Source organism: Rattus norvegicus, chromosome 16, assembly GCF_021556685.1.
Source record: "Rattus norvegicus strain SHRSP/BbbUtx chromosome 16, alternate assembly SHRSP_T2T, whole genome shotgun sequence".
Lineage (NCBI taxonomy): Eukaryota > Metazoa > Chordata > Mammalia > Rodentia > Muridae > Rattus > Rattus norvegicus.
Genome location: NC_141549.1, coordinates 54,200,936 through 54,228,466, shown reverse-complemented (window position 1 = coordinate 54,228,466; position 27,531 = coordinate 54,200,936). Strand labels below are relative to the sequence as shown.

The 27,531-nt window shown below is 38.6% G+C and overlaps 2 protein-coding genes across 13 annotated transcripts in view; one reads left to right on the top strand and one right to left on the bottom strand.

Annotated features, from left to right (window-relative positions):
- Positions 1 to 27,531, bottom strand: part of Erich1 (glutamate-rich 1) — a gene marked incomplete at its 5' end in the record, with an annotated part of 52,793,804 nt that overhangs the window by 29,435,897 nt on the left and 23,330,376 nt on the right.
- Positions 1 to 27,531, top strand: part of Cfap97 (cilia and flagella associated protein 97) — a 49,091-nt gene that overhangs the window by 12,919 nt on the left and 8,641 nt on the right. For all 13 annotated transcript variants that reach the window (NM_001436811.1, NM_001436814.1, NM_001436807.1 and 10 more), the window contains 2 exon segments: positions 5,469 to 6,565; positions 18,030 to 18,298. In NM_001436811.1, the coding sequence (NP_001423740.1) occupies positions 5,469 to 6,565; positions 18,030 to 18,298 (1,366 nt within the window).

Here is a 27,531-nt window from a genome sequence, read left to right as displayed (position 1 = left end):
GAGAACCCCCCCCCATAAGAAACAGGTTTTATATCAAGGCCCACCAAACAATATATATAAGGATAGAAATGTTTCATGAAACATTACTCAAAATGTATCATGCACTTTTCAATTTTTATATTACTGTGCTTTAATGATTAGCATGGCCTACTGCATTTATCTTACATTGGGTTTTGACGTGGCTTACAATGTTATAGGTTGTGCTTTGAAACTCGTCTTTTGAAATTTAAGGAAACATAAAAGCCATTTTAATTGCAAAGTTATTAACCAAAAATGATAGAGGAGGGAAACAGGCAACTCTATTTCTGGTCTTTATCTTACAAAAGAAAGAAAGAAAGAAAGAAAGAAAGAAAGAAAGAAAGAAAGAAAGAAAGAAAGAAAGACAGACAGACAGACAGATAACATTTAAGGAGGGGAGCTACAGATTGGGTTATAAAGGTATCTTCCATTTATTCAGTGAATATTTTGACTCGTTTAATGCAAGTGCCTAGAATGATATCAGTAATATTCTGGGGACCCTGCCCTAACTGGCATTTCCTCAGTTTTAGGCCCTCCTTTTTATTATATATTTATATGCCTAAATTTCTAATGTGTGCTCTTCCAAACCATTGTTTATGACTCTTTCTTTATGTGTGCCTACTGAAGAGTGCAGCATAGTTTACTGTTACTTTATTGTTGCTCATTCAGTCCTGATTTTTAATTCAACACTATTTCTTTATAGATCTTAATGTATCTTTTTATGTGATCTTGATATTTTACGTATCTATTTCCTCTTCGACATTAGTAGAACAACTTGTAACTCATTCCTGTTACAGAGCGTAATATCTGCATCCTTGTACATGTCCCTGGGTCACACCGCTAGAAACTGTGAGAGCGAGCTTTATGCCTGGGTATGCCTGGTTTAGTTTCTCCTTTTTCATCACAAAGCATATTTTCACTTATTATTGTATATACACTGTAGTTGTCATAGCAATGGGAAATGTTACAATGCAGTGGAATCTCTTCTAGCAAGTCAACATTTATATCCCTTCAATTTACTTAATCTATATTATTCTTAATCCAGTACACACACACACACACACACACACACACATATATATATATGTTGATTAGTTGTAACTAATGAGAAATGGCCTGACCCATCCTGCTTTGTTAATTTCAGCTTCATAGGTAAAAGTGTGAAACTGCCATTCTTAAAGTTAATGCATGTGCATGCACACACACATACACACACACACACACACACACACACACACACACACACACACACACTAGATGCTTCTGTTTGTTTACTGGTGCTAATATCCCTATGCCTTGTACAAAGACTTTAGCAGACAACTCTGCCACAGGTCATAGATATATTTGTAGTAAAGAAGACATTAAATCTCTTCTTTGAACTTAAATATCAAGTCTTTGAAATTTTCTGGGATGTCACCTGACTTCTACTGTAAGAACTTATATTCATAAAGTTAGCTTTGAAGCAACAGTAAGAGTTTCTGTATTGATAACTTTAAATGTGTTTGTGAATGGAAAAGTCTCCATTCAATTCCATGCTTCCTTTGTGACAGTTACCCTGGTCTTTGAATAAGAGTAATATAAAAGGGCTGGGGATTTAGCTCAGTGGTAGAGCCCAGCTCCGAAAAAAAGAAAAGAAAAAAAAAAGAGTAATATAAAAATGTATCCTCTTTCTGGATGGTATGAGTGCTTCAGAGTCCCAATGAAAGATATATTCAAAAAGATAGCATATACACATATTTATTTAATCTACATTTGCTGTTAATTCTTTTCATAAGAAATAAAGAGATTTCTTTATCTTTAAAAACTTAAATTTTATTTTTATGCTTAAAAGACTTTGATATTTCTACAGATAATGTGATAGCTGAAATTACGCTTAAGTATCTGAGAGGATTCCATCTCTTTGTTTGCTAGGGATCAAGATCTCTACCTCTAAATTATAGTCCCAGTCCCCCGACACTTCAGATTTTTAATTTGTAAAGAAGGCTGTAATCTATGCCAACATCTTGAAACTAACATCTTGAATTTTAATAGAGGTATGAATTTCATACCATACTGCGTCTCAGTGATGTGTGCCTCTGTTTGAATCTAGGTTTTTGCTAAACTTTTAACTAATTTGTACTTTTATTAATCTTTAGCTTATAAAATAATAACTTTCCTAGACATTATATGTGATATTTATGAACCTGCTTGTCCTTATAATTTTAAATTATATTTCATGTTTAAGTATTTCAAATACCTAACAAATTATACCTATAATTCTAGCAAGGAAACCATTCTAAACACTTTCTTATAAAATTACATGTTTAATCAATCAGATTTCCTTAAGCATTTAAAGATAGATTCAGGCAACATTTTACAAGTCTAAGGGCAGGAAGCTCAGAGGTAGAGAGCTTAGTTAGTATGCCCAAGACCTTGGGTTTAATCCTCAACACTGCAAATTATAAATAAGTAAATGAATTCATGTCTAGCTTTGCATGGTAGTGCATGCCTTTAATCCCAGCTTCCTGAGGCCAAGGCAGGCCAGACTCTGAGTTGAGGCCAGCCTGGTCTACATTGCAAGTTCCTGACTAGCCAAGACTGCATAGTGACATCATGTCTCAACAAAGCAAAAATCAAAGTTTATTTCTAATAGGCAAGAAGGTTTCAAGACCTTAAAGACAGAAAAAGTTACTTTGGTGATACAAATGTGTGAATAAGTACTAGAAACACTTACATTGCTATTGCTAAAAGTGTAATTACTCTTAAAATCATATCCGTACTTATTCTCATGTCTTCCCTTGGGCTGTAGGGCCACTTAACGATAAATAAAACTTTATTCAGTATGTCCTGGCTTCTGTAGGATATACATTACATAATCTAGTGCCTAATTTACTGTGCTGAACTTATTTAAACACAGTAAGCATAGTCTTGCCTCATTGGCTGTATATTAATTATGGAAACGTTTGTGTACCTGTTCTACAACATAACATTTATATTTCCCTTTTGAATATTATTGTGGACTTCGGAGCTCTTGCAGAAATTTTCATTTATATATGTATTTTTTAATTTGTGCAATATCAGGCTTTTTAAACTTAGAGATGGTTAACCTTAATTGTCAGTTTGATTGGATTAGTAAGTACCTAGAGTATAATTGTGAGGGCATTTCTGGAGATGACCAAAAGAGGGAGACTCATCGTGAGTGTGGGAGGCTGCTTAAAGCAACCCCACCAATAGAATGCAGAGGGCAAGAGCCTGCCATCATCGCAGCCATTTGCCTTCTCTCCAGCATGAGATGTACAGCTCTGCCTCCCAGCCTTCCCTTCTGTGATGGACCATGAGCCCAAATAAGTTTCCCATTAACTTCCCTTAATCTGTCCTAGGTATTTTTAGAAGGGCAGACTGACTTTACTCCCATTACTACAGGCATGTTCGATTATTACGCTTGCTGGGAAAAGACGGAGCCTTTGATAAAATGCTTATTTTTCTTTGCTTCTAGTAACAACACCAGCTGCCTCCAGGGACTCTGTTTTATTGTCTATTTTACTTATTTATTTTTTTGCTTGAATGCATGTGTGTGTGCTCTGTGTAAGGAGCCGGAAGAGGATGTTGGATCTCCTGGAACTAGAGTTAGAGGATGGTTGTGAAGCATCAAGTAGGCGTCAGGAAACAGACCTGGCTCCTCCACCCACCGAGCCATCTCTTCAGCTCCTTCCTTCTTGTTTTTTGTATTTAATGGAAAATATGATTAGAAACTAAAGCCTGAAATCAAGGTTATCAGTAATGTGATACTGCTTTTAGGTCACCATGGTAACAGAAGTAAGGAAATACTTTTAAAGGCTATAACTCTATGGAAATGATTTTAGTATAGTTCTAATCATATGGGCTAGTAAGATTTTATATGACCTTTTAAATATCATTATAGGCATGTATAAACCTGCAGGTCAAGTAAATGATGAGGTACATTTTGATATTAGACAGATTGCTGCCAATGTTAAAGTGTCTCATACCAGACCCCCTTTAATACATTGAATCATGTATACTCCTCTGCAGTAATATTTCCTGAGTTATATCTTGTGATATTAAACATTCAGAAATTTGTTTGGAAGCTAGTCGTATATCCTGTTATGTATCTTGGGGTTTCTGCTGCTCAGTGAGATAGGATAGGGGACATTGACTAGGTGTCACAGCTCTCTGTGTGCTTCTTCCTCAGTATGTGAATAAAAACAGAATAGGATGGTTAACAAGTGGTGAAATGCCAAAGCTCACGGACTGGTTCCTTTATTTGTCCCAGAATAATCAGTGATTGAACTGGCTTATCTGATTGTGTATTATTAAAAGATTATGGGGTTGGGGATTTAGCTCAGTGGTAGGAAGCGCAAGGCCCTGGGTTCGGTCCCCAGCTCCAAAAAAAAAAAAAAAAAGATTATTAATCTTGATTACTAGTTTGATGTGATTGAGAGATACAGAGAGATTAACAAAGCATACATAGGTGTGTCTAAGGAGATTCTCGGGACCGTTAAGTCAAGGCTTCAACCTAATGATAAAGTCACTGGGTTAGTGGTAGAAATTAGAGAATGAGGCTTGATGGGAAGAAGTAGATGACTGGCTGAGAGTGTCATTGAAGGACCTGTCTTACACCTTTGCTTGCGTCTTGGCCGCCATGAGTTAAACAGCTTTGCTCAGTCACACCCTTCTGGCCATGGAGGATCAAATCATGGGCTAAAAATAAATCTTTCCTTATTTTGATATTTTATTGTACTGACAAAAACAAATGGCTAAAAGCCATTTGTACTGGCTAGTTTTGTGCATCAACTTGACACAAGCTGGAGTTATCACAGAAAAAGGAGCTTCCCTTGAGGAAATGCCTCCATGAGACCCAGCTGTAAGGCGTTTTCTCAATTAGTGATCAATGGGGGAGGACCCAGCCCACTGTGGGTGGTGCCATCCCTGGGCTGGTGGTCTTGGGTTCTGTAAGAAAGCAAGCAGAGCAAGCCGGTAAGTAACATCCCTCCATGGCCTCTGCATCAGCTCCTGCTTCCTGACCTGCTTGAGCTCCAGTCCTGACTTCCTTTGGTGATGAACAGCAATGTGGAAGTGTAAGCTGAATAAACCCTTTCCTCCCCAACTTGCTTCTTGGTCATGATGTTTGTGCAGGAATAGGAACCGTGACTAAGACACCATTTGTCTTGTCTTCTTTTAAACTGTAATTGTACTGTACAGATGGGAGACTTTCCTTCGGGTTCAAATATTACTGTCTTCGATATACCTGCCCTGATGAACTATTGTTTTCTTGTGAATTCTGAGACTTTTATATCACTTGATATCCCTGGAACTCCATCATGACTTCACAAACTTGGTTTACTTTTTAATAGTGTTTGTTTGTTTACTACCAGCATTTTCTCATTTTGGGAAAGTAAAAATGAGAAGTGTTTGGAAATCACTCTGGTCTGATGGCTGTACCCCCTTTTCAGATATACTTTTGGCATCATGGATCGGTTTGGCGATATCTCAGAAGGTGAAGTGGACCATTCTTTCTTTGACAGTGATTTTGAAGACACAAAGAAATGTGAAAGTAATTCCATTTTTGACAAGCAAAATGATGATGACTTTAAGGAAGGAATAAATAAGGACATCAAAAATTTAAACTTGAAATTTGGAGTACAAAATGATAACCTTAAAGAGAAAATAGATAATGACACAGAAAATGTGAACGTGAAACTTGGGATACAAACAAAGGAAAATTACCTTACTCAGAAGGGAAATGAAAGGAAACCAAAATTTCCCTCAAAGGAACAACATGTAGAAAATGACCCTATACAAACAAGAAGTCCCTCATTGTTGACTTCTTCAAGGTCAAAAAAACTGTGTGATACCACAAAAGGAAATAAACTACATTTGCCCGTTCCAAATAGAATTCCTAAAATTGTGAAAGGTGAGGATGACTACTACACAGATGGAGAGGAAAGCAGTGACGATGGGAAGAAGTACCACGTGAGGTCTAAGTCAGCGAAGCCCTCTAGTAACTTAAAAAAGAACAACACAAGTAAGAAGTATTCCAAAGCCAGTTCCTCCTCTCTGTCTTCCTCATCTTCACGATCAAGCTCAGACTGCTCAGATATAGGATCTGACATGCAAAATAAACCTGATTCAGGTTCATCAGGGAAACGAGTTTCTAGTGTAACCCCCTCATCACCAAAGCAGAAGTGTAAGTCAGGAAGAAAATCAAGTGCTAAACAGAAGGCAGGTGACTATAATGCAGAGTCAGAAGACAACGTAACAGACGTAACTCCCGCGTCAACTCCAGACAGCAGCCCTGCCCAGCCATTTGAGTTGAGCCAATCACAGAATCAAAAAGTAAAAGTTAAAAGACAAGAAAATGTGAGCCGGGATGTGTATGAGGATGTGGAGGCTTTAAAGAATGATTCAAGATGTCTGAAATCAGCCAAAAGGAAAGAAAAGCATGGACAGAATTTTGCTCCAAAATCATCAGTGTTAGATGCAAATCTAGACCGTAGATCCAAGCAAAAAGTCTTACATGACACAATGGACCTTAATCATCTGTTGAAAGGTAACGTTTGAACTTCTGTATATTTAATTTGCATATTAACTAGACTCAAGTAGTATGTGCTATGCATGCATATGCACAGGTTTTTCTAGTCAGTGTCTTTGGGATGATTGATATTTTAGTAACTTTCTAGATATATTCCATTATACTGTAAAAAAACTTGGAATATCATTTGAATTGTCAGATAATTAAATCAATAGGACTAGAAATTTCAGATTAGTTTTCAATTCTCAAACTCAAAGAACCTTGTACTCTTCTGAGGCAGTCCTGTCTTCACTCTTCACCTACCAGTAAATATCTGCTTTGCAATCCACTGTTCACTTTCAGACATGAGTGTCCAGAAAAACACTTCCTCTCCCTCTCAAAGCACCAGAACCTTTGTAAGGAAGCATCTTCAGACAGTTTGCACTTCGTTATAGTCCCCAAATTGCTTTGGTTACAGTCTTCACTCCTGAACCAGTCATTGACCATGGGGAGAGACATACGAAGCCAATCAGACTCCTGCTGAAGTTAGTCAGGGTGAGAGTTCCAAGGCCCAGATCTACTATGGAGGACTATAGAAATAGGTGCAGACTGGGTAATTATGTTTGTTCACTCAGTTCCTTTAACTTTAGTGTACATGTAGAACATCCTGGGATCCCATTCAGACTACTACTCTGTTATGGTAACTGAAACCCTGATGGCTGAACGTTTCACCTGGCCCAGTGTTGATGGCAGTTCTACTTGCCAGAGGCTCATAGTTCTGGGTCAGCATGCTGTTCCCTGTATGCACACTGATGTACGGGACAATACATTCAGATTTGGGGAGATGGCTCAGTGATTAAGAGCACTTGCTGCTCTTGCCAGAGGACCTGGGTTTACTTTCCATATACACATGGCAGTTCATAACCACTTTGAGAAGATCCAACACCGTCTGGCCTTGTTAGTCAGGCCTGTACAATGGTGCATGTACATATATTACAAACATCCATACATATAAGAATATATTAGACTCAAACATAAATAAGGCATCTTTGTTACCGTTAAGCTATTTCTTAAACTTAGCCAGATGCTAAGAACATATATATTTCTAATTTTTAAGTGAGAACAACAATTAACTACCCCCACCTTATTCCTGAACACTCTCCACAGTTACAGTTGAAATGCTATGGAAAATTTTCTTTGTGAGACAGACTCAGCTTTCAGTTTTTGCTGTACACTACCAAGCCCTAATGTAAGAAACTTGTTAATAAAGTATTCTTCTGGCCTTTTGTTGTTGACGTAGGCAGGGTCTACATAGCCCAGGCTGGCCTTGAATGTCTATGATCCTCCTGCCTCAGCCCTCTGAGGGCTGGAATTAAAGTCATGCACCACCACAGCCAAAAGTACTTTGTAACAAAGGGGACATTTTGCTAATTAACATATCTGCTGTTAGAATCCATGAAAAGTAGTGCACCAAGGGAAGTCTTCAAAATGTTTCAAACTACTAATCCATTACATAAGGTACATCTTATGTTTTCCATAAGTTTTCCAAAATTATTATTCAGTTGACAACATGAAACTTTCAAGATCCTCATAACTTGTCTGTATTTGCCCCATGGACCTAAACGGTAGTAGGCATGGTAGTAGTGGTTACCAGCCCTGCCCCACCTGGGCCTCTTTTCCATTCATCTCATAACTACTTTATCACTTTCATTTTCTACCAAATGGGCTTTTCTATGCTGCTTTGGCTTCTCTAGTTGATCCATAGCCTTCCTTTACTTTCTTTTTTTTTTTTTTTTTTTTTTTTTCGGAGCTGGGGACTGAACCCAGGGCCTTGCGCTTGCTAGGCAAGCGCTCTACCACTGAGCTAAATCCCCAACCCCAACCTTCCTTTACTTTCATGAAAGATAAATCCACTTAATATAGGGAATGTGTGACATGTTTAAAGACCTCCTGATAGAAAATGATCCTGTTAGCAAACATCTGAAGGAGGAGTTCAACACACTGTGTCATTGTCCTAATGTAAACATTTTCACTGGCTTAGGTAGATGAAGAGAAAAACTTGCCAATTCCTGTAATGAGATTTGAGTAAACAATTTCATAAATTGTTACAATAGGCAAATGTCCACATACTAAAGAATGTAGCAAACTGTAAAATAGTAGTTTGAGAGCTTGTTCTTTATTAAATATAAATTAAGTTTAATAAAAGGATATAAGCAAATATCCCAATATAGTCAGTAGCATGGTGAAACAGTATCGAATTGGGTATTTACTCAGTAAAGTAGATGCAATTCTGGGCATTGAAATCCAGAGCTCTAGGCTTTTAGTGTTATTGACATGTCCATGAGCTAGATAGTAACTGTTTATAGGATGTGGTAGTTGATATAAATTGCTTGAGTCCAGTCTAGATTGAGAGTTCTGGTGTTTACTCAAAATTAATAGATCAACGTAGCTTGGTATTAGAAATGTAATTTTAAGAGAACATGAAAGAGTGGTACAATTTCGTCCTCTTACTGTACAAGGATGTTAACTTGGGGAATTTCCATCCCTGCAATGTCCAAAGTTTGTGCCTGGAATCAGATATTTAACCTTGGTCTAGAAATCCTTGACTAGGCATTGAGGGGCTTAAAGAGGAGCAGTAAACACATTTTGATACTAGATTATATCACAAGTCTTATATATTTGGTAAGCATTTAAGGACTTGAACAGACTGGATTAAAGATACATTTGATACTTTGTCTATAAGTTGGATCACTTTAAAAGGACTCTGAAAGGGCCAAATAAAGACATGTTAGAAATATATAGCCTCAAAATTTCTCTCTACTTTTGAAAAGAAAAGTAAAAGAGGAAAAAGTAGAATTAAGGAATCATTAAGAAATGAAGAAACTGGTTATAAGTTTTTATGAAGATACCAGTGTGGATATTATGGAGGAATTACAGGAAATATTTAACAGATCTACTACTACCCGTGAGAAAGAGCTGGCTGTGCTGAAATGATTGGTTTCCAGTATGCCTGGCCTGGCACCACAGGTTGATCTCTTTATTAAATATAAATTAAGTTTAATAAAAGGATATAAGCAAATATCCCAATAGAGTCTAGCATGGTGAAACAGTATTGAATTGGGTATTTACTCAGTAAAGTAGATGCAATTTTGGAAGGTTGACATTGTTAATCCCTCTAACATGTTACCTAGTATTTATTACCAAGCCTCTGAAAAAAGCTAAAGGCAACAGAGGGGGCACATCCTTGTTATGATAACTAATATTGAGAATTGATTTTTTAAGCAAAACTAAATGATTGTAGAGAGATCTATGAAGACAAAGCTATTGTAACTAAGAAAAGAAACCCTAACTTGCTTTCTACATTGCCTGTGTGCTACATATAATGAGTGGGGTCTCCAAGGGGCTTCATGACAGTGAAAGCACAGTGCAGAAGCAGCTATATTTTGTTCAGCGAAGCATTTGAAAATGACAAAGCTGTTACACTCTTTCACACACATTTTTAACTTAAAAATTAAATTCTGTTCATGTATTTATTGTATGTATGTGTGTACACATGAGCACAAATGTGCTAGAACATGTGTGTATAGGTCAGAGGAAAATGTGCGGTCATCATTGCATACCTCTACCATGTAGGTGCTGTGGATAGAACTTGGTTGTCTTACAGACTCTATTTTATAGAAATGTTATGTTGACATATAATTGTTACTGACAGAGGGATGAGTAAATAGTTGTTGGGTTTTTGTTTGTTTGTTTTGTACTATTAGTTTTTTACATAATAAATACTGGCAGATGTAACCCATGGAGACATTAGTGTGTCTTAACCTTTAGGACTATAAAGAATCCAAAACAAAAAATTTAAGAATGTATAGGAAAATGGAGCTATAATTTATTATTGTACTAGTGATTGTATTCTGAAATTTAGAGACATTTTTAGAAAAAATGTTAACTTCCTATTTTAGGTAAGAAAAAAAAATGAAAGGGCGCATTTTATAAAAGCTGTAGGAAGAAAGGCCAAACAATAAAGTAAATGATTTTAACTTAGAAGACATTGTGGTTGTGTTAAAAAGTTGAATCATAAATATTATTCAGTCTTAAAAAGGAAGAAAAAGCTAGTCCATGCTACAGTGTGACTGAGACTGGAGGACACTGTGCTGAGTAAAGTAAGTCTTGAAAAGACAAACACTGGAGACTGAAGAGAAGGTGAGCATGTTTTGCTGGTATACTAATTCCAGCAATGGGGAAGACAAGAGGTTCCCTGGGGCTCTGTGGCCAGACAGCCTAGAGTAAATCAATGAACTCCAGGTGAGAGGCCATCTCAAAAAACTAATGTGGACAGCTCCTATTAAATGAGACCCCAACTTGAGCTTTAGCTATCATGTTGTTGCCGTAAAATTTTTAAAACAGTTTCTTTTATCCCACACTAGATCCAGCACCGTAGTGCACACATGGCATCTGTTGAATATTTTCATCTCAGTCAACAAAGCTTCTCATCCTCTAAGCTCCATCCGATATCACACTTCCGATGGCTACTCTATGAGCCTGGCAACAATCTCTCTACTCATCTAGATCCCAAGGCAGGTTGCCACCAGGCCAGACATAGACATCCCAATTCTGTGGTGGCCCAGTGTCTCTATCCACCACACACTCTCTTGAACTCAAATAGCCACATGAAAGAACACACAACACAATAACCTCTGATCCAATTGATAAGATAATTTATTCATCTAGACATATAAAGCCCTCTATACATCCATCCCTTAAGAATAATCAAAACAACCTACAAATGTTCAGAGTGAAATCTCAACATCTGCTGCCATGTTCTCTCGGCTGCTCCTTCTCTCTTGCTCCAGTCTCCTCCTCTAAAACTTTTCTCCCACCTCCTTCCTTCTCATCCAATGATAGGCCTCATTCTATCCTGTACCTGTCTTCACCTGCATAATGTTATCAACCTACATTTCACCCTTTGATTCCATTTATGTGAGGGTCTTAGTCAAACTCACGGAAACAGAATTTCAATTTCCATGGTCTAGTAAAAGGAGGACAGAGATTTGCTGGCTGCTTTGTTTACTTGGCTTTTTTATCATTATGAATTTTAGTTTTCCAACATACAGCATTATGAAAAATGAATTGTAATATCACTGACTTGTACACATAAAAATAGAATAGTAAAATTTGGATTTTGTTTATTTTGCTACAGTAAAAAGGAAAATCCCAGTAATTTTGACAGCTTCTGTTATGATAATTTTAAGTACTCATTAAATACCATTTATACTTGGAGAGAATAAATCAACAAAAATCCAACCAAAACCGTATTAGGAAGATTGAAAATAGAAGGGTTTTCAAAGGTATGTCTCTTTTAAAAGAAGAACTAGAAGTATCAACCCTACTAGTACAAAAACAGTTGTGAAAAATACTAAAGGGCACAAAAAAGGGTGTTTCATCTTAGTATATAAGCCAAGTGACACTAAAAATGTAACATTGTCTAGACAATAAATTAATGAAGATCAAGCTACTAAGGAGGATTAAAAATCAGACCAAAGCACCAGAAAGTATTTTTTAGTGTTAATTGTGCATGTGGGCTGCACTTGATCCACAGGTCTCTGTCTCTAGTATGCGTCCATGTTTGTTTGTTTGTGTTTTTAAAGGATAAAATATTCGGTAACTATTGCTACAGAAAAAATTACCCTAGCACTTGTAGAATAGAACATAGACGTAACTCAGTGCCTTGGGACAGAATTGTCTGAGCGTTTGTTTATCTACATGTCAGACACCTGGACTTGGTACAAACAGGAGGTTAGGGCTGCTAACCAGAGACACCTCTCACAGTGTCTTTGTCGCTTGTCTCCTCACATAGGCCTAGCTTCTTCAAGCATGGTAGCCTCAGGGAAATTAGACTTATTCCACATACTCAGGGCTCCAAGCATAGTGTTTCCAGAAAATACAGAAACCTCAGAGCTGTTTGTGACTTAGTCTCTAGAGGCCTGTAATCCTTTTGTGTTTGTTTGGCTTCATTCAGATAGGATCTTCCTGTGAGACTTAACTAACCTAAAACTTGCTATGTAGATCTAGGCTAGCTTTGAACTTGTAGTAACCCTCTGGCTTCTGCAGTCCATTTGCTGGTTTATAGGCATGTACCACTATGCCCAGTGTCTGTAGAAATGATTACAAACCTCCCAGATTTAAAGTAGGCCACAGACCCTGCTTTGTTTCTTTCTTTGTTTCTTTCTTCATTTCTTTGTTTCTTTCTTCCTTTCCTTCTTTCTTTCTTTTTTTTAAAGATGGGGTCTCGTATCAGCCAGGCTGTAGCTGGTATAGCCCTGACTGTCTGGCCCTTGCCTCCTCCTCCTGAACCTTAGGATTACAAGCATACACTCATGCAAAGTATTACATTGTGCTAACCATAAAACCCAGGGTTTGAGCCATGCTCCACAAGTACCCTACCTTTTAATAGACTGTCAAATTGTTTATAGAAATAGCTTAAAAATCTCTCCACTACTAGTTCTTTCTCCCATATACAAAATACATCCAAAGATGGCCTCAACTTCAAGATCCAGAACCTAAATCAGGTCCAGGTTCAGCCAAGATTCTTCAGATGTTGTTCAGTGAGTAAACCTCTTAAGTACTCTGAACATCTTCTATTGGGGGAGATAAGGGAGGAGTGATTGTTTTAACTCTGAACCCTATAAGTCCTGTCTCTTACATTTTCTCTATATTTTGTTTGAAAACTGATCAATTCCTGGGTTTAGATCATATTTCTCTCCTTATCTTACTATGGATAATGTAAGCCATTATATTTTCAAAATCCTACTAAAATGTCTTAGCCCAAACCCACCAGTATGCCATTTTCCTTGTCGCCATAGCAGTGCTGCTAGACAGCCAGTTCATTCTCTTGGGCTTCATCAACAACCGTTTTTCCTTTTATGTATGAGTGCTTTGTGGGCATGTGTGCATATGTGTGTAACACATGTGAACAAGTCTCAGAGGAGGCCAGAAGAGCGTTGAATCCCCTGGAACTAACCGTACATATAGTTGTGAGCCTACATATGGGTGCTGGTAGCCAAGCTCTAGTCCCTGAGCCAGAGTCACCTCTCCAGCCCCTATTAACAGGTTTTTTTCCAGGCTCTTCCAGCTCTAATTGCCCATCAGGTTTCAAACCTAGAGCCACTGACTTTAGGTTTGCTCCATTAGCATTCCATTTCCTTGTATTAAACTTTGTAGTAGTTACTATTGTTCTGATAATAAATTATCATAAAATTCAAGTTGTATAAAGCAGCAACCTCAGATGATTCAGATGATTGGATCAGAGTTCCTGTATGTGGCTTCCTAGTAATGATTTGTGGTCTATCCTATGGCAGCCTCCAGCTACTCTCAGGCATGTATATACAGCTCTGGGATCCCAGCACAAGGGTGTGTGTTTCAGAATCTTTTATCACACCGTGAATCCCTAGATTGTGTTATTTACTGAAAAAAAAAAAAACATTTCTTGTGGTGTGACTCAGCCCTTAACACACATGTTTAGTCTCTCTGGCTGGAATACTGATATGCTCTTAGTGCGCACCTTTAATCCCAAAGAGTGAAAGTAAGGTTAGTTTGTAGAAGGAAGCACCCATGTTTGAGAGTGATGTCTAACTGGATGGCAGGCAGACAGAGTGATGAATCAGAGAAAGATTTGACAAACGAGGTATGCCCAACTCTCACTAGAAGAGAGAGGAAAGGGAAGCTGCTTGAGGGGCAGTGCAGAGAAGAGAAGGAGGAAAGCAGTTTTACCAGGGCAGTTATAGAGAGACAGCTTGCAGAGAGAGAACAGGCCAGAGAATGAGAAGGAGCCAGAAGATTAGAACATAATACCAGAGTTAGTATGAGGCCAAGCAGAGCAATTCACTCAGAGGCCAAAAGAAGCCAATTTAAATCCAGCTTGGAGAGGAGTTTGAAAAGCCAGAATAGCTGAGTTAACCAACCAGTCGGCTCAGCAAGAACTAAGAAGGGTGAGCTTGCTCAGCAGAAAGTCTCAGAGGTCGAAAACGTCTAGGCCTAGATTGTGCAGAGGCTGGAAGCTTCCAGGACTAGGCCTAGGGTAGCAGGAGGAGACAGTAAGCTTCAGAGACAACAGTTACACCAGAGAGAATAAAGAATACTTTTATAGGTGCGTGCGTGCGTGCGTGCGCGCATATGTGCATTCATGTGTGTTACAGAGCCCCTAGCCTTGAAATCCCAGACTGGGCCTAGACCTCTCATATCAGGGCTCATGACTTCCTATAACTCCACCTCCAGGGCTGTTATACCTTTACTGGACTTTATGGGCACCTGCATGCATGCAGCAAACAGACATACACATCCACATAAATAAGAATAAAATGAATCTTGGGGACTGGAGAGATGACTCAACTCGCTGTTCTTTTTAGGGCTCCTATGTTTGATTCCTAGCACCTGTATAGCAGCTCACAGCCATCTTTAACTCCAGTTCCAGAAAACCTGACACTCTCTTCCAGCCTCACAGGGTACCAGGCATGAATATAGGACACAGGCATACATGCAAGCATATACCCACATGTAAAGTTTTAAAAATAAAGTGAATCTTTAGAAAAGTTTATATCTAAAGATATGTCACATACCATTTTGACTGTACTTTGTTGGTTATAGCTGTAAGAATCCAACATTCAAAGAAAGGAAACACAAAAGGATGTCACAAAATCTCTCATCTAACAAGTTGTTAATTAAGAAGGCAAATAATAAATCTTGTAAATTGAGATCTTATAACTTGTTAATGTTGGCTTTTTAAAAGAAATCTTTTTTCTTTCAATCAGCTTTAAAAGTAACTGCTGCTGTTTTTTCTCCAGAGGCCATGTCTGTATAAGGACAGTTGTTTGTTTTGAGACTGGTTCATGTCTTCCAGACTAGTCTGGAACTCAGTGTGTGGAAGAGAATGGCCTTGAACTTGGGATTCTTCTGCCTCCACCTTCCAGTGCTAGAATTAGATTACGCTGCACATGTACACGACCATTGCTGTCAGCTTTGTGAGATGCTAGGAGGCAAAGCAGAGCTGTGCTGTCAGTGACTCAACCCCACTCACCTCCTGCCCCCCTGGAAGAGCTGCTGAAAAGGACTAACACTGCAGGAGTGCAGACAACATCCGTAACATTCCCACTGGTAGCTTCACATACACGTTTTAAAATGTTGTCTCTATTTTTAGTAGCAATGAAAGTAAAGCCCCATACAATACTTCAGTACTCTATGAAGTGGGGTTAAATGATGCCACTAGTCTTTATGGTTCTAGGTTGAAACAGATTGAGGACTTTGTGTGGCATTGCTTCACACAGGAAAATTCAGGAGAAAATAGCATTTGTAAACATATAAGTTTAGATAGATATAAATACAAAATTGTTAACTCAAAGACTTATCTATTTATTCTATGTATTTAATAAGCTCACTGTTGCTGGCCCACCAGAAGAGAGCATCAGATCTCATTACATGGTTGTGAGCCACCAAGTGGTTGCTGGGAATTGAACTCAGGACCTCTGGAAGAGCAGTCAGTGCTCTTAACCGCTGAGCCATCTCTCCAGCCCTCATTTTTAGATTTTATGTGAAGACTTTGATTATATGTTTGATGCCAATTAGTATACAGTCACTTTAAGTGTCAGTAATACCTGCTATCAAGAAATAAGCACTAGGGCTAGAGAGATGACTCAGTGGTTAAGAGCACTGACTGCTCTTCCAGAGGTCCTGAGTTCAATTCCCAGCAACTACATGGTGGCTCACAACCATGTAATGAGGTCTAATGCCCTCTTCTGGTGCAATGTACTCATATAAATAAAAATAAGTAAATAATAATAAAAGAAATAAGCACTATCCATCTGCTTCATTTTGTTTTCAATGAAAGAAAGCTTAAAGACTGCTTTAGGCAGCTGTTTGATGAGCTAAACTTTTTTTTTACTGTTGCTTTTTTTACTTTTAAAAAGTATCATTAGGAACTGTAGCTTAATCTCATTTAGAATGAGATTCTAAAGAATTCCATATATAGCTAAATTAGCATAGAAACTTTTTAAAATTATAAAATAAGTGTTTATTAGAAGGGAGGTAATTTAATGTATGTATATGTAGTTTTTAAAACATGGGCAATCATTCAAGTTTTGTTATTTACTTGGTGTGGTTTTCAACTGCCATTATCAACAATTAATTTCATATTTTTTCTTAAAGAGGAAGCTCCTGTTTTATTTGTTGTTCCTATAATTTTCAATAGTTTTTGTGGCCTTTGGTATAAATGTAAGTAAAATTTCTGCTTTTCTTAATTTGCCCAAGTGATTGGATTAAACCCATTGTAAAACAGAAGTTAAAAATACCACTCCCCTTTCCAGCACTGTGTGGGACAGAATCCAGTGCTAAACTAGACATGTGAAGAGGAATAGCTTTTGTGAGGTAACAACAATCATTACTTTGAGAGAGACTGTCGTAAGGACTGTGGAGGTGACAGTAGGCGTGGCTGGGCAATGTGCACTGCTTGCTGGACAAGGCTGACAACCGAAGTCCAGCTCCTGGAATCTGAAGCGGAAGGAGAAAGCCACCTCCACAGAGTTGACTGGGCTCTTCTAATGTGCACAGGCATGCACACAAAACAGTAGGGCTTTTTAATCTTAAAAATACTATAATACCAAAGCAAAACTACACTTGGTAACCTGATAAATATATTGCTACTCTAGTATATGCTGAAGTAGAAACATTCCCCAAGCTCGGTGGTTTTAAAAACTTTTCACAAGTGTGTGGTAATAGTCGTGCTTAGTGAAGATTTTCCTAACACTTTTTAAGCATGATGTTAAAATTCCTTTCAGGCAGAGGACATAGCTCAGCAGTACCGTGCTTGCCTAGAATGGACAAGACCCTAGGTTCAGTTCCCATCACTGCCCAACAAAAATCATTTGGTAATCATCGTGTGCAAATTTTTTTCTTGGCTAGAAATGTCTTTTATATAGTGTGTTCATTTGGGCTTATGCTTAATACAAAATAGAATCTTTGGCATTCACAGAAGTACTTAATCACAATTTTAAAACCCACGATATTCATAGTGTGATACATTCAGATTAAGTTGTTAATTCTAGACTAGTCTGAATTTATTTTTGCCATTTCTTCCCTCAGTCATTGCCAAGGATGTGTTGTTTTTGTTGAACAGTAAAATTATTGTATCAGTGCACTCAAACTTAGAGTTTCCTAAAGTCCCTCATTATTAAACTGCTGTACAAAACAAAGCAGACGTGGCGGGAGTGGGTTTTTGTTAAGTTACCTTCCTAAAAACTGGTGTCACACACCTTGACATAGTCTGCTTTGAATACCGGCTTGCATAGCTTTTATGCTCAAAGGGCCCAGCAATTATAAAACTTGAAACTTTTCCTATACAAATGAGTCATTAACTCACTTCCTATGTTGTGTGAACTTAGTTTCTACTATTAAGAATGAAAGCATGGCCCATCGTACTTGTTTTGTTTACCATTGTCCCTTTTGTTCCCTTGTATAGCTTTCCTGCAGTTAGATAAAAAGGGACCACAGAAACATCACTTTGAGCAGCCTTCAATAATACCTAGGAAAAACTACTCTTTCACAAGAGAAGAGGTGAGACAGATTGATCGGGAGAATCAGAGGCTTTTGAAAGAACTGTCAAGACAGGCTGAAAAACCAGGAAACAAAAGTACAATTCCTGGAAGATCGCTCGGCCATCCACCTAAGTTGTATCACAGTGCTCTCAACAGACAGAGGGAACAGCAAAGGATTGAAAGAGAAAATATGGTAAGTAACACATCCTTGAGTCATCAAAGCAAGTGCATGTGTACTGACTTGTAAGGACAGCTTACAGAAAACCCTACTACGACCAACTTTTCAATACAGTTACATAATGCAGTTACATATACGTGGCATGAATTGTCTAGATGTTAACAATGTGTGTTTATTAACTGGTAGATTATTTAGGTGTCATTAAAAGAAAACACTGAAGCTTCACTGTTCTCTGATTAGATCAGTTAAGCCACTGTACACTTAGAGGAAATGGTACCCAGGAATCAGATACATGTATCCTCTGTAATGTATGCAGTCACTGGCTAACTCTGCTTTACCCCACTATCCTGCAAATTCTACATGATCTATTGATAATCTAGAATATGTCAAATTTGGCACTCAATTTGAAATGAGTGCAGCATTCATAGTTTTGAATTAAATAGTTACTTTGATATTTTAAAGAATATATACACAAGACTTGAAAATCTTCACACTTAAGCTAGTATAGTGTATCTTATTTTTCTCAGTAAAGTTCATCTCATAGTAATTGCTGTATATTGAGCTCTTTCTAGGCCTTGTTCTAAATATCCTCCACATATTATCTTACTGAATCGTGACAAATCTTTGAGGTAGGCATTTTTAAAAAGTATCATAGCCATGAAAAAACTAAAACCTAACAGGGTTAAATAATTACCCAAAATAAGTGCCTGAGCCAAACCTAGGTAGTCTCGTAACCAAATAGAGTTGTAAACTGAAATCGGACTTCTGTAGGTTTATAAGGTCAAAGAAGAATGAAAAAGCTGTTGAAATTAAGGCAGATCCAAAACTGACCCTCATGCTTCATCACCAGTGTGTGTCTGTATAAAATGGCCTGGTAACAGATTTTAGGTGTTTATCATCATCTCTGTCCCCAACATAGCCCCACACAGAGCCAAGGTACTACTAAAATAACTGAAGTGAGTTTTGATGCAATGAGCTAGCTTGCACAGTAGCCTTCTGTATATCATGTTAACCATATTTGATTCATCTTGTGAAAATTTGGAATTACTAATGTCACAAACCTTTATTTGTTTATTTAGTTTTCATGTGTCCATTTGGATATGAAGCCTCTTTTTTTTTTATTAACTTGAGTATTTCTTATATACATTTCGAGTGTTATTCCCTTTCCCGGTTTCCGGGCAAACATCCCCCTCCCCCCTCCCCTTCCTTATGGGTGTTCCCCTCCCCACCCTCCCCCCATTGCCGCCCTCCCCCCAACAGACTAGTTCACTGGGGGTTCAGTCTTAGCAGGACCCAGGGCTTCCCCTTCCACTGGTGCTCTTACTAGGATATTCATTGCTACCTATGAGGTCAGAGTCCAGGGTCAGTCCATGTATAGTCTTTAGGTAGTGGCTTAGTCCCTGGAAGCTCTGGTTGCTTGGCATTGTTGTACATATGGGGTCTCGAGCCCCTTCAAGCTCTTCCAGTTCTTTCTCTGATTCCTTCAACGGGGGTCCTATTCTCAGTTCAGTGGTTTGCTGCTGGCATTCGCCTCTGTATTTGCTGTATTCTGGCTGTGTCTCTCAGGAGCGATCTACATCCGGCTCCTGTCGGTCTGCACTTCTTTGCTTCATCCATCTTGTCTAATTGGGTGACTGTATATGTATGGGCCACATGTGGGGCAGGCTCTGAATGGGTGTTCCTTCAGTCTCTGTTTTAATCTTTGCCTCTCTCTTCCCTGCCAAGGGTATTCTTGTTCCCCTTTTAAAGAAGGAGTGAAGCATTCACATTTTGATCATCCGTCTTGAGTTTCATTTGTTCTAGGCATCTAGGGTAATTCCAGCATTTTGGCTAATAGCCACTTATCAATGAGTGCATATCATGTATGTCTTTCTGTGATTGGGTTAGCTCACTCAGGATATTTTCCAGTTCCAACCATTTGCCTACGAATTTCATAAAGTCATTGTTTTTGATAGCTGAGTAATATTCCATTGTGTAGATGTACCACATTTTCTGTATCCATTCCTCTGTTGAAGGGCATCTGGGTTCTTTCCAGCTTCTGGCTATTATAAATAAGGCTGCGATGAACATAGTGGAGCACGTGTCTTTTTTATATGTTGGGGCATCTTTTCGGTATATGCCCAAGAGAGGTATAGCTGGATCCTCAGGCAGTTCAATGTCCAATTTTCTGAGGAACCTCCAGACTGATTTCCAGAATGGTTGTACCAGTCTGCAACCCCACCAACAATGGAGGAGTGTTGCTCTTTCTCCGCATCCTCGCCAGCATTTGCTGTCACCTGAGTTTTTGATCTTAGCCATTCTCACTGGTGTGAGGTGAAATCTCAGGGTTGTTTTGATTTGCATTTCCCTTATGATTAAAGATGTTGAACATTTCTTTAGGTGTTTCTCAGCCATTCGGCATTCCTCAGCTGTGAATTCTTTGTTTAGCTCTGAACCCCATTTTTTAATAGGGTTGTTTGTCTCCCTGCGGTCTAACTTCTTGAGTTCTTTGTATATTTTGGATATAAGGCCTCTATCTGTTGTAGGATTGGTAAAGATCTTTTCCCAATCTGTTGGTTGCCGTTTTGTCCTAACCACAGTGTCCTTTGCCTTACAGAAGCTTTGCAGTTTTATGAGATCCCATTTGTCGATTCTTGATCTTAGAGCGTAAGCCATTGGTGTTTTGTTCAGGAAATTTTTTCCAGTACCCATGTGTTCCAGATGCTTCCCTAGTTTTTCTTCTATTAGTTTGAGTGTGTCTGGTTTGATGTGGAGGTCCTTGATCCACTTGGACTTAAGCTTTGTACAGGGTGATAAGCATGGATCGATCTGCATTCTTCTACATGTTGACCTCCAGTTGAACCAGCACCATTTGCTGAAAATGCTATCTTTTTTCCATTGGATGGTTTTGGCTCCTTTGTCAAAAATCAAGTGACCATAGGTGTGTGGGTTCATTTCTGGGTCTTCAATTCTATTCCATTGGTCTATCTGTCTGTCTCTGTACCAATACCATGCAGTTTTTATCACTATTGCTCTGTAATGCTGCTTGAGTTCAGGGATAGTGATTCCCCCTGAAGTCCTTTTATTGTTGAGGATAGCATTAGCTATCCTGGGTTTTTTGTTATTCCAGATGAATTTGCAAATTGTTCTGTCTAACTCTTTGAAGAATTGGATTGGTATTTTGATGGGGATTGCATTGAATCTGTAGATTGCTTTTGGTAAAATGGCCATTTTTACTATATTAATCCTGCCAATCCATGAGCATGGGAGATCTTTCCATCTTCTGAGGTCTTCTTCAATTTCTTTCTTCAGTGTCTTGAAGTTCTTATTGTACAGATCTTTTACTTGCTTGGTTAAAGTCACACCGAGGTACTTTATATTATTTGGGTCTATTATGAAGGGTGTCATTTCCCTAATTTCTTTCTCGGCTTGTTTCTCTTTTGTGTAGAGGAAGGCTACTGATTTATTTAAGTTAATTTTATACCCAGCCACTTTGCTGAAGTTGTTTATCAGCTTTAGTAGTTCTCTGGTGGAACTTTTGGGATCACTTAAATATACTATCATATCATCTGCAAATAGTGATATTTTGACTTCTTCTTTTCCGATCTGTATCCCCTTGACCTCCTTTTGTTGTCTGATTGCTCTGGCTAGAACTTCAAGAACTATATTGAATAAGTAGGGAGAGAGTGGGCAGCCTTGTCTAGTCCCTGATTTTAGTGGGATTGCTTCAAGTTTCTCTCCATTTAGTTTAATGTTAGCAACTGGTTTGCTGTATATGGCTTTTACTATGTTTAGGTATGGGCCTTGAATTCCTATTCTTTCCAGGACTTTTATCATGAAGGGGTGTTGAATTTTGTCAAATGCTTTCTCAGCATCTAATGAAATGATCATGTGGTTCTGTTCTTTCAGTTTGTTTATATACTGGATCACGTTGATGGTTTTCCGTATATTAAACCATCCCTGCATGCCTGGGATGAAGCCTACTTGATCATGGTGGTTGATTGTTTTGATGTGCTCTTGGATTCGGTTTGCCAGAATTTTATTGAGTATTTTTGCGTCGATATTCATAAGGGAAATTGGTCTGAAGTTCTCTTTCTTTGTTGGGTCTTTGTGTGGTTTAGGTATAAGAGTAATTGTGGCTTCATAGAAGGAATTCGGGAGTGCTCCATCTGTTTCAATTTTGTGGAATAGTTTGGATAATATTGGTATGAGGTCTTCTATGAAGGTCTGATAGAATTCTGCACTAAACCCGTCTGGACCTGGGCTCTTTTTGGTTGGGAGACCTTTAATGACTGCTTCTATTTCCTTAGGAGTTATGGGGTTGTTTAACTGGTTTATCTGTTCCTGATTTAACTTCGGTACCTGGTATCTGTCTAGGAAATTGTCCATTTCCTGCAGATTTTCAAGTTTTGTTGAATATAGGTTTTTATAGTAAGATCTGATGATTTTTTTGAATTTCCTCTGAATCTGTAGTTATGTCTCCCTTTTCATTTCTGATTTTGTTAATTTGGAAACACTCTCTGTGTCCTCTCGTTAGTCTGGCTAAGGGTTTATCTTGTTGATTTTCTCAAAGAACCAACTTTTGGTTCTGTTGATTCTTTCTATGGTCCTTTTTGTTTCTACTTGGTTGATTTCAGCCCTGAGTTTGATTATTTCCTGCCTGGGTGTATTTGCTTCTTTTTGTTCTAGAGCTTTTAGGTGTGCTGTCAAGCTGCTGACATATGCTCTTTCCTGTTTCTTTCTGCAGGCACTCAGCGCTATGAGTTTTCCTCTTAGCACAGCTTTCTTTCATTGTGTCCCATAAGTTTGGGTATGTTGTACCGTCATTTTCATTAAATTCTAAAAAGTTTTCAATTTCTTTCTTTATTTCTTCCTTGACCAGGTTATCATTGAGTAGAGCATTGTTCAATTTCCACGTATATGTGGACATTCTTCCCTTATTGTTATTGAAGACCAGTTTTAGGCCGTGGTGGCCCGATAGCACGCATGGGATTATTTCTATCTTTCTGTACCTGTTGAGGCCCGTTTTTTGACCAATTATATGGTCAATTTTGGAGAAAGTACCATGAGGAGCTGAGAAGAAGGTATATCCTTTTGCTTTAGGATAGAATGTTCTATAAATATCTGTTAAGTCCATTTGGCTCATGACTTCTCTTAGTCTGTCTACGTCTCTGTTTAATTTCTGTTTCCATGATCTGTCCATTGATGAGAGTGGGGTGTTGAAATCTCCTACTATTATTGTGTGGGGTGCAATGTGTGTTTTGAGCTTTAGTAAGGTTTCTTTTACGTATGTAGGTGCCCTTGTATTTGGGGCATAGATATTTAGGATTGAGAGTTCATCTTGGTGGATTTTTCCTTTGATGAATATGAAGTGTCCTTCCTTATCTTTTTTGATGACTTTTAGTTGAAAATTGATTTTATTTGATATTAGAATGGCTACTCCAGCTTGCTTCTTCTGACCATTTGCTTGGAAAGTTGTTTTCCAGCCTTTCACTCTGAGGTAGTGTCTGTCTTTGTCTCTGAGGTGTGTTTCCTGTAGGCAGCAGAATGCAGGGTCCTCGTTGCGTATCCAGTTTGTTAATCTATGTCTTTTTATTGAGGAGTTGAGGCCATTGATGTTGAGAGATATTAAGGAATAGTGATTATTGTTTCCCTTTATATTCATATTTGGATGTGAGGTTATGTTTGTGTGCTTTTCTTATTGTTTTGTTGCCAAGACGATTAGTTTCTTGCTTCTTCTAGGGTATAGCTTGCCTCCTTATGTTGGGCTTTACCATTTATTATCCTTTGTAGTGCTGGATTTGTAGAAAGATATTGTGTAAATTTGGTTTTGTCATGGAATATCTTGGTTTCTCCATCTATGTTAATTGAGAGTTTTGCAGGATACAGTAACCTGGGCTGGCATTTGTGTTCTCTTAGGGTCTGTATGACATCAGTCCAGGATCTTCTGGCCTTCATAGTTTCTGGCGAAAAGTGTGGTGTGATTCTGATAGGTCTGCCTTTATATGTTACTTGACCTTTTTCCCTTACTGCTTTTAATATTCTTTCTTTATTTTGTGCATTTGGTGTTTTGACTATTATGTGACGGGAGGTGTTTCTTTTCTGGTCCAATCTATTTGGAGTTCTGTAGGCTTCTTGTATGCCTATGGATATCTCTTTTTTTTAGGTTAGGGAAGTTTTCTTCTATGATTTTGTTGAAGATATTTACTTGTCCTTTGAGCTTGGAGTCTTCACTCTCTTCTATACCTATTATTCTTAGGTTTGATCTTCTCATTGAGTCCTAGATTTCCTGTATGTTTTGGACCAGTAGCTTTTTCCGCTTTACATTATTATCTTTGACAGTTGAGTCAATGATTTCTATGGAATCTTCTGCTCCTGAGATTCTCTCTTCCATCTCTTGTATTCTGTTGGTGAAGCTTCTATCTACAGCTCCTTGTCTCTTCTTTTGGTTTTCTATATCCAGGGTTGTTTCCATGTGTTCTTTCTTGATTGCTTCTATTTCCATTTTTAATTCCTTCAACTGTTTGATTGTGTTTTCCTGGAATTCTTTCAGGGATTTTTGTGACTCCTCTCTATGGGCTTCTACTTGTTTATTTATGATTTCCTGGAATTCTTTCAGGCATTTTTGCGATTCCTCTCTGTAGGCTTCTACTTGTTCTCTAAGGGAGTTCTCCACGTCTTTCTTGAAGTCCTCCAGCATCATGATCAAATACGATTTTGAAACTAGATCTTGCTTTTCTGGTGTGTTTGGATATTCCATGTTTATTTTGGTGGGAGAATTGGGCTCCGATGATGCCATGTAGTCTTGGTTTCTGTTGCTTGGGTTCCTGCGCTTGCCTCTCGCCATCAGATTATCTCTAGTGTTACTTTGTTCTGCTATTTCTGACCGTGGCTAGACTGTCCTATAAGCCTGTGTGTCAGGAGTGCTGTAGACCTGTTTTCCTGTTTTCTTTTAGCCTGTTATGGGGACAGAGTGTTCTGCTTTCGGGCGTGTAGTTTTTCCTCTCTACAGGTCTTCAGCTGTTCCTGTGGGCCTGTGTCTTGAGTTCACCAGGCAGGTCACTTGCAGCAGAAAAGTTGGTCTTACCTGTGGTCCCAAGGCTCAAGTTTGCTCTTGGGGTGCTACCCACGAGCTCTCTGTGGCGGCAGCAACCAGGAAGATCTGCACCGCCGTTTCCGGGAGCTTCAGTGCACCAGGGTTCCAGATGGCGTTTGGTGTTTTCCTCTGGCGTCAGAGATGTGTGCAGAGTGCAGTCTCTTTTGGTTTCCCAGGCGTGTCTGCCTCTCTGAAGGTTTAGCTCTCCCTCCCACAGGATTTGGGTGCAGAGAACTGTTTATCCGGTCTGTTCCTTCAGGTTCCGGCGGTGTCTCAGGCCATGAAGCCTCTTTTAATTGGCAGTCTTACTCCTCTCTGCAGATGTTAGGTCATTTAATCCTCATGTAGTGTGGCCCGGCGTGTCTGAGACAGATACTGAGTAGGACACAGTACAGTCAGGTCAGACAGCAGGTGGCAGAGCACAGATTCAGGGTTAGGTTATCTGGTTTGGATTTTTTTTTAAAAACAGCTTAAATTTAATTTTATAATTTGCATACCATACCTACTTTATGATTACAGTGAACTGAGTTTTACTATCTTGTTTTACTAGAACATTTTCCAATTCCTAATTCCCTCTGGTCCTTGAATGACTTTTTGTCTTATGAATTTGTCGGTTTTAGGTATTTTATGTGAGTGGATGCGTGCAATACTTCTCTTTCTGTAGCTGACTTATTTCACTCAATGTGTTTTCAAAATGCATCATATTGTAGCATGTATCAAACTTAAAAATAATTTAGGATGTATTTATTCTATATGCTTATGGGTGTTTGTCTATATGTATATATGTATTAATGTATACCACGTTCATGCCTGGTGTCCATGGAAATCAGAAGAGGGCACTGGATCAGTGGAACTAGAGTTACAGGTGACCGTCAGTCAGCACAGGGTGCCGAGGACTCCAGCCAAGGCCTCTGTGGGAGCAGCAAGTGCTCTTCATTAGTGAACGGCTTCTCCAACTTTCTTGTATCAAAACTCTTTTTCAAAGATTTATTTATTTATTATGTATGAGTTCACTGTTGCTGCCTTCAGACACACCAGAAGAGGGCATCAGATCCCATTACAGATGGTTGTGAGCCACCATGTGGTTACTGGGAATTGAACTCAGAACCTCTGGAAGAGCAGTCAGTGCTCTTAACCACTGAGCCATCTCTCCAGCCCGTATCAAAACTTTGAAAGCTGAGTAAAATCCCACTGTAAGTGCCTTAACAGTTTGCTTATTCCATTTGCTGGTGGACACTCTAGGCAGTTGATGTCCTGTCTGTTACAGAAGAACACTGACATGAAACTGTCTATTCATGTCACAGCCTTCATCTCCTTCAAGTGTTTAAAACTGGAATTGCTGGGTGAGATAGTAGTAATCCTGTTTCACTTTTTGTTGTTGATTTGATTTGATTTTGAGATGTAGTCTCACTGTATAACCGAAGCTAGCCTTAAACTTCTAATCCTCTTGCTCCTCCTTCCCAGTGCAGGCATCAGAGGTGTGTGCACAGAGTTTTAAAGCTCCTGGAGTTACAGGTGGAAAATGCCAGCCATTAGTGTCTGAATATGCATTATATTCATATGAATATTCAGAGATGAAGACCGTCAGCCTCTTCTACTTACAGCTCTCATTATAACTCCAGGAATGATTTGGGTTTTTTGTTTTGTTTTTTGAAATAAGGTTTGTCTGTCCCTGGCCTGGAACTCACAGGGATCTACCTGCCTCTGCTTCCCAGAGTGGTAGGATCAAAAGTATGCACCATACACGGCTTCAGAAATGAAATTTTTCTAGGAGTGGGAAACTACCAATATTTTATTATTCTTTGCTCTATATACATTATAATTAACATGTGAACAGGTATTTTCTCCAGTGTAACTTATTACACATCAGAGCTACATATGATGTTGCTATATTTAATTTTGTTTGATTTTTCATTGGTGCTGGAGGTCAAATCCAGGTCTTGGAAATGCTGTCACTGAACTATCAGAACCACAGCCCCAGCGCACAGACTCCTGACTGCCAAAATGTAACCAGCACTAGTGATGAGATAGATAGCTTGACTTCTCTTTTTGATGAGTTTAAAACTTGTGTATTTTTATATGTTTGTGCTATTGTATATAGTTTTCATGTTTCCTAACTGGTTATTTCTGTCTTTGTTTTATATGTTTATTTTATATCTAATCCCTTATTTTT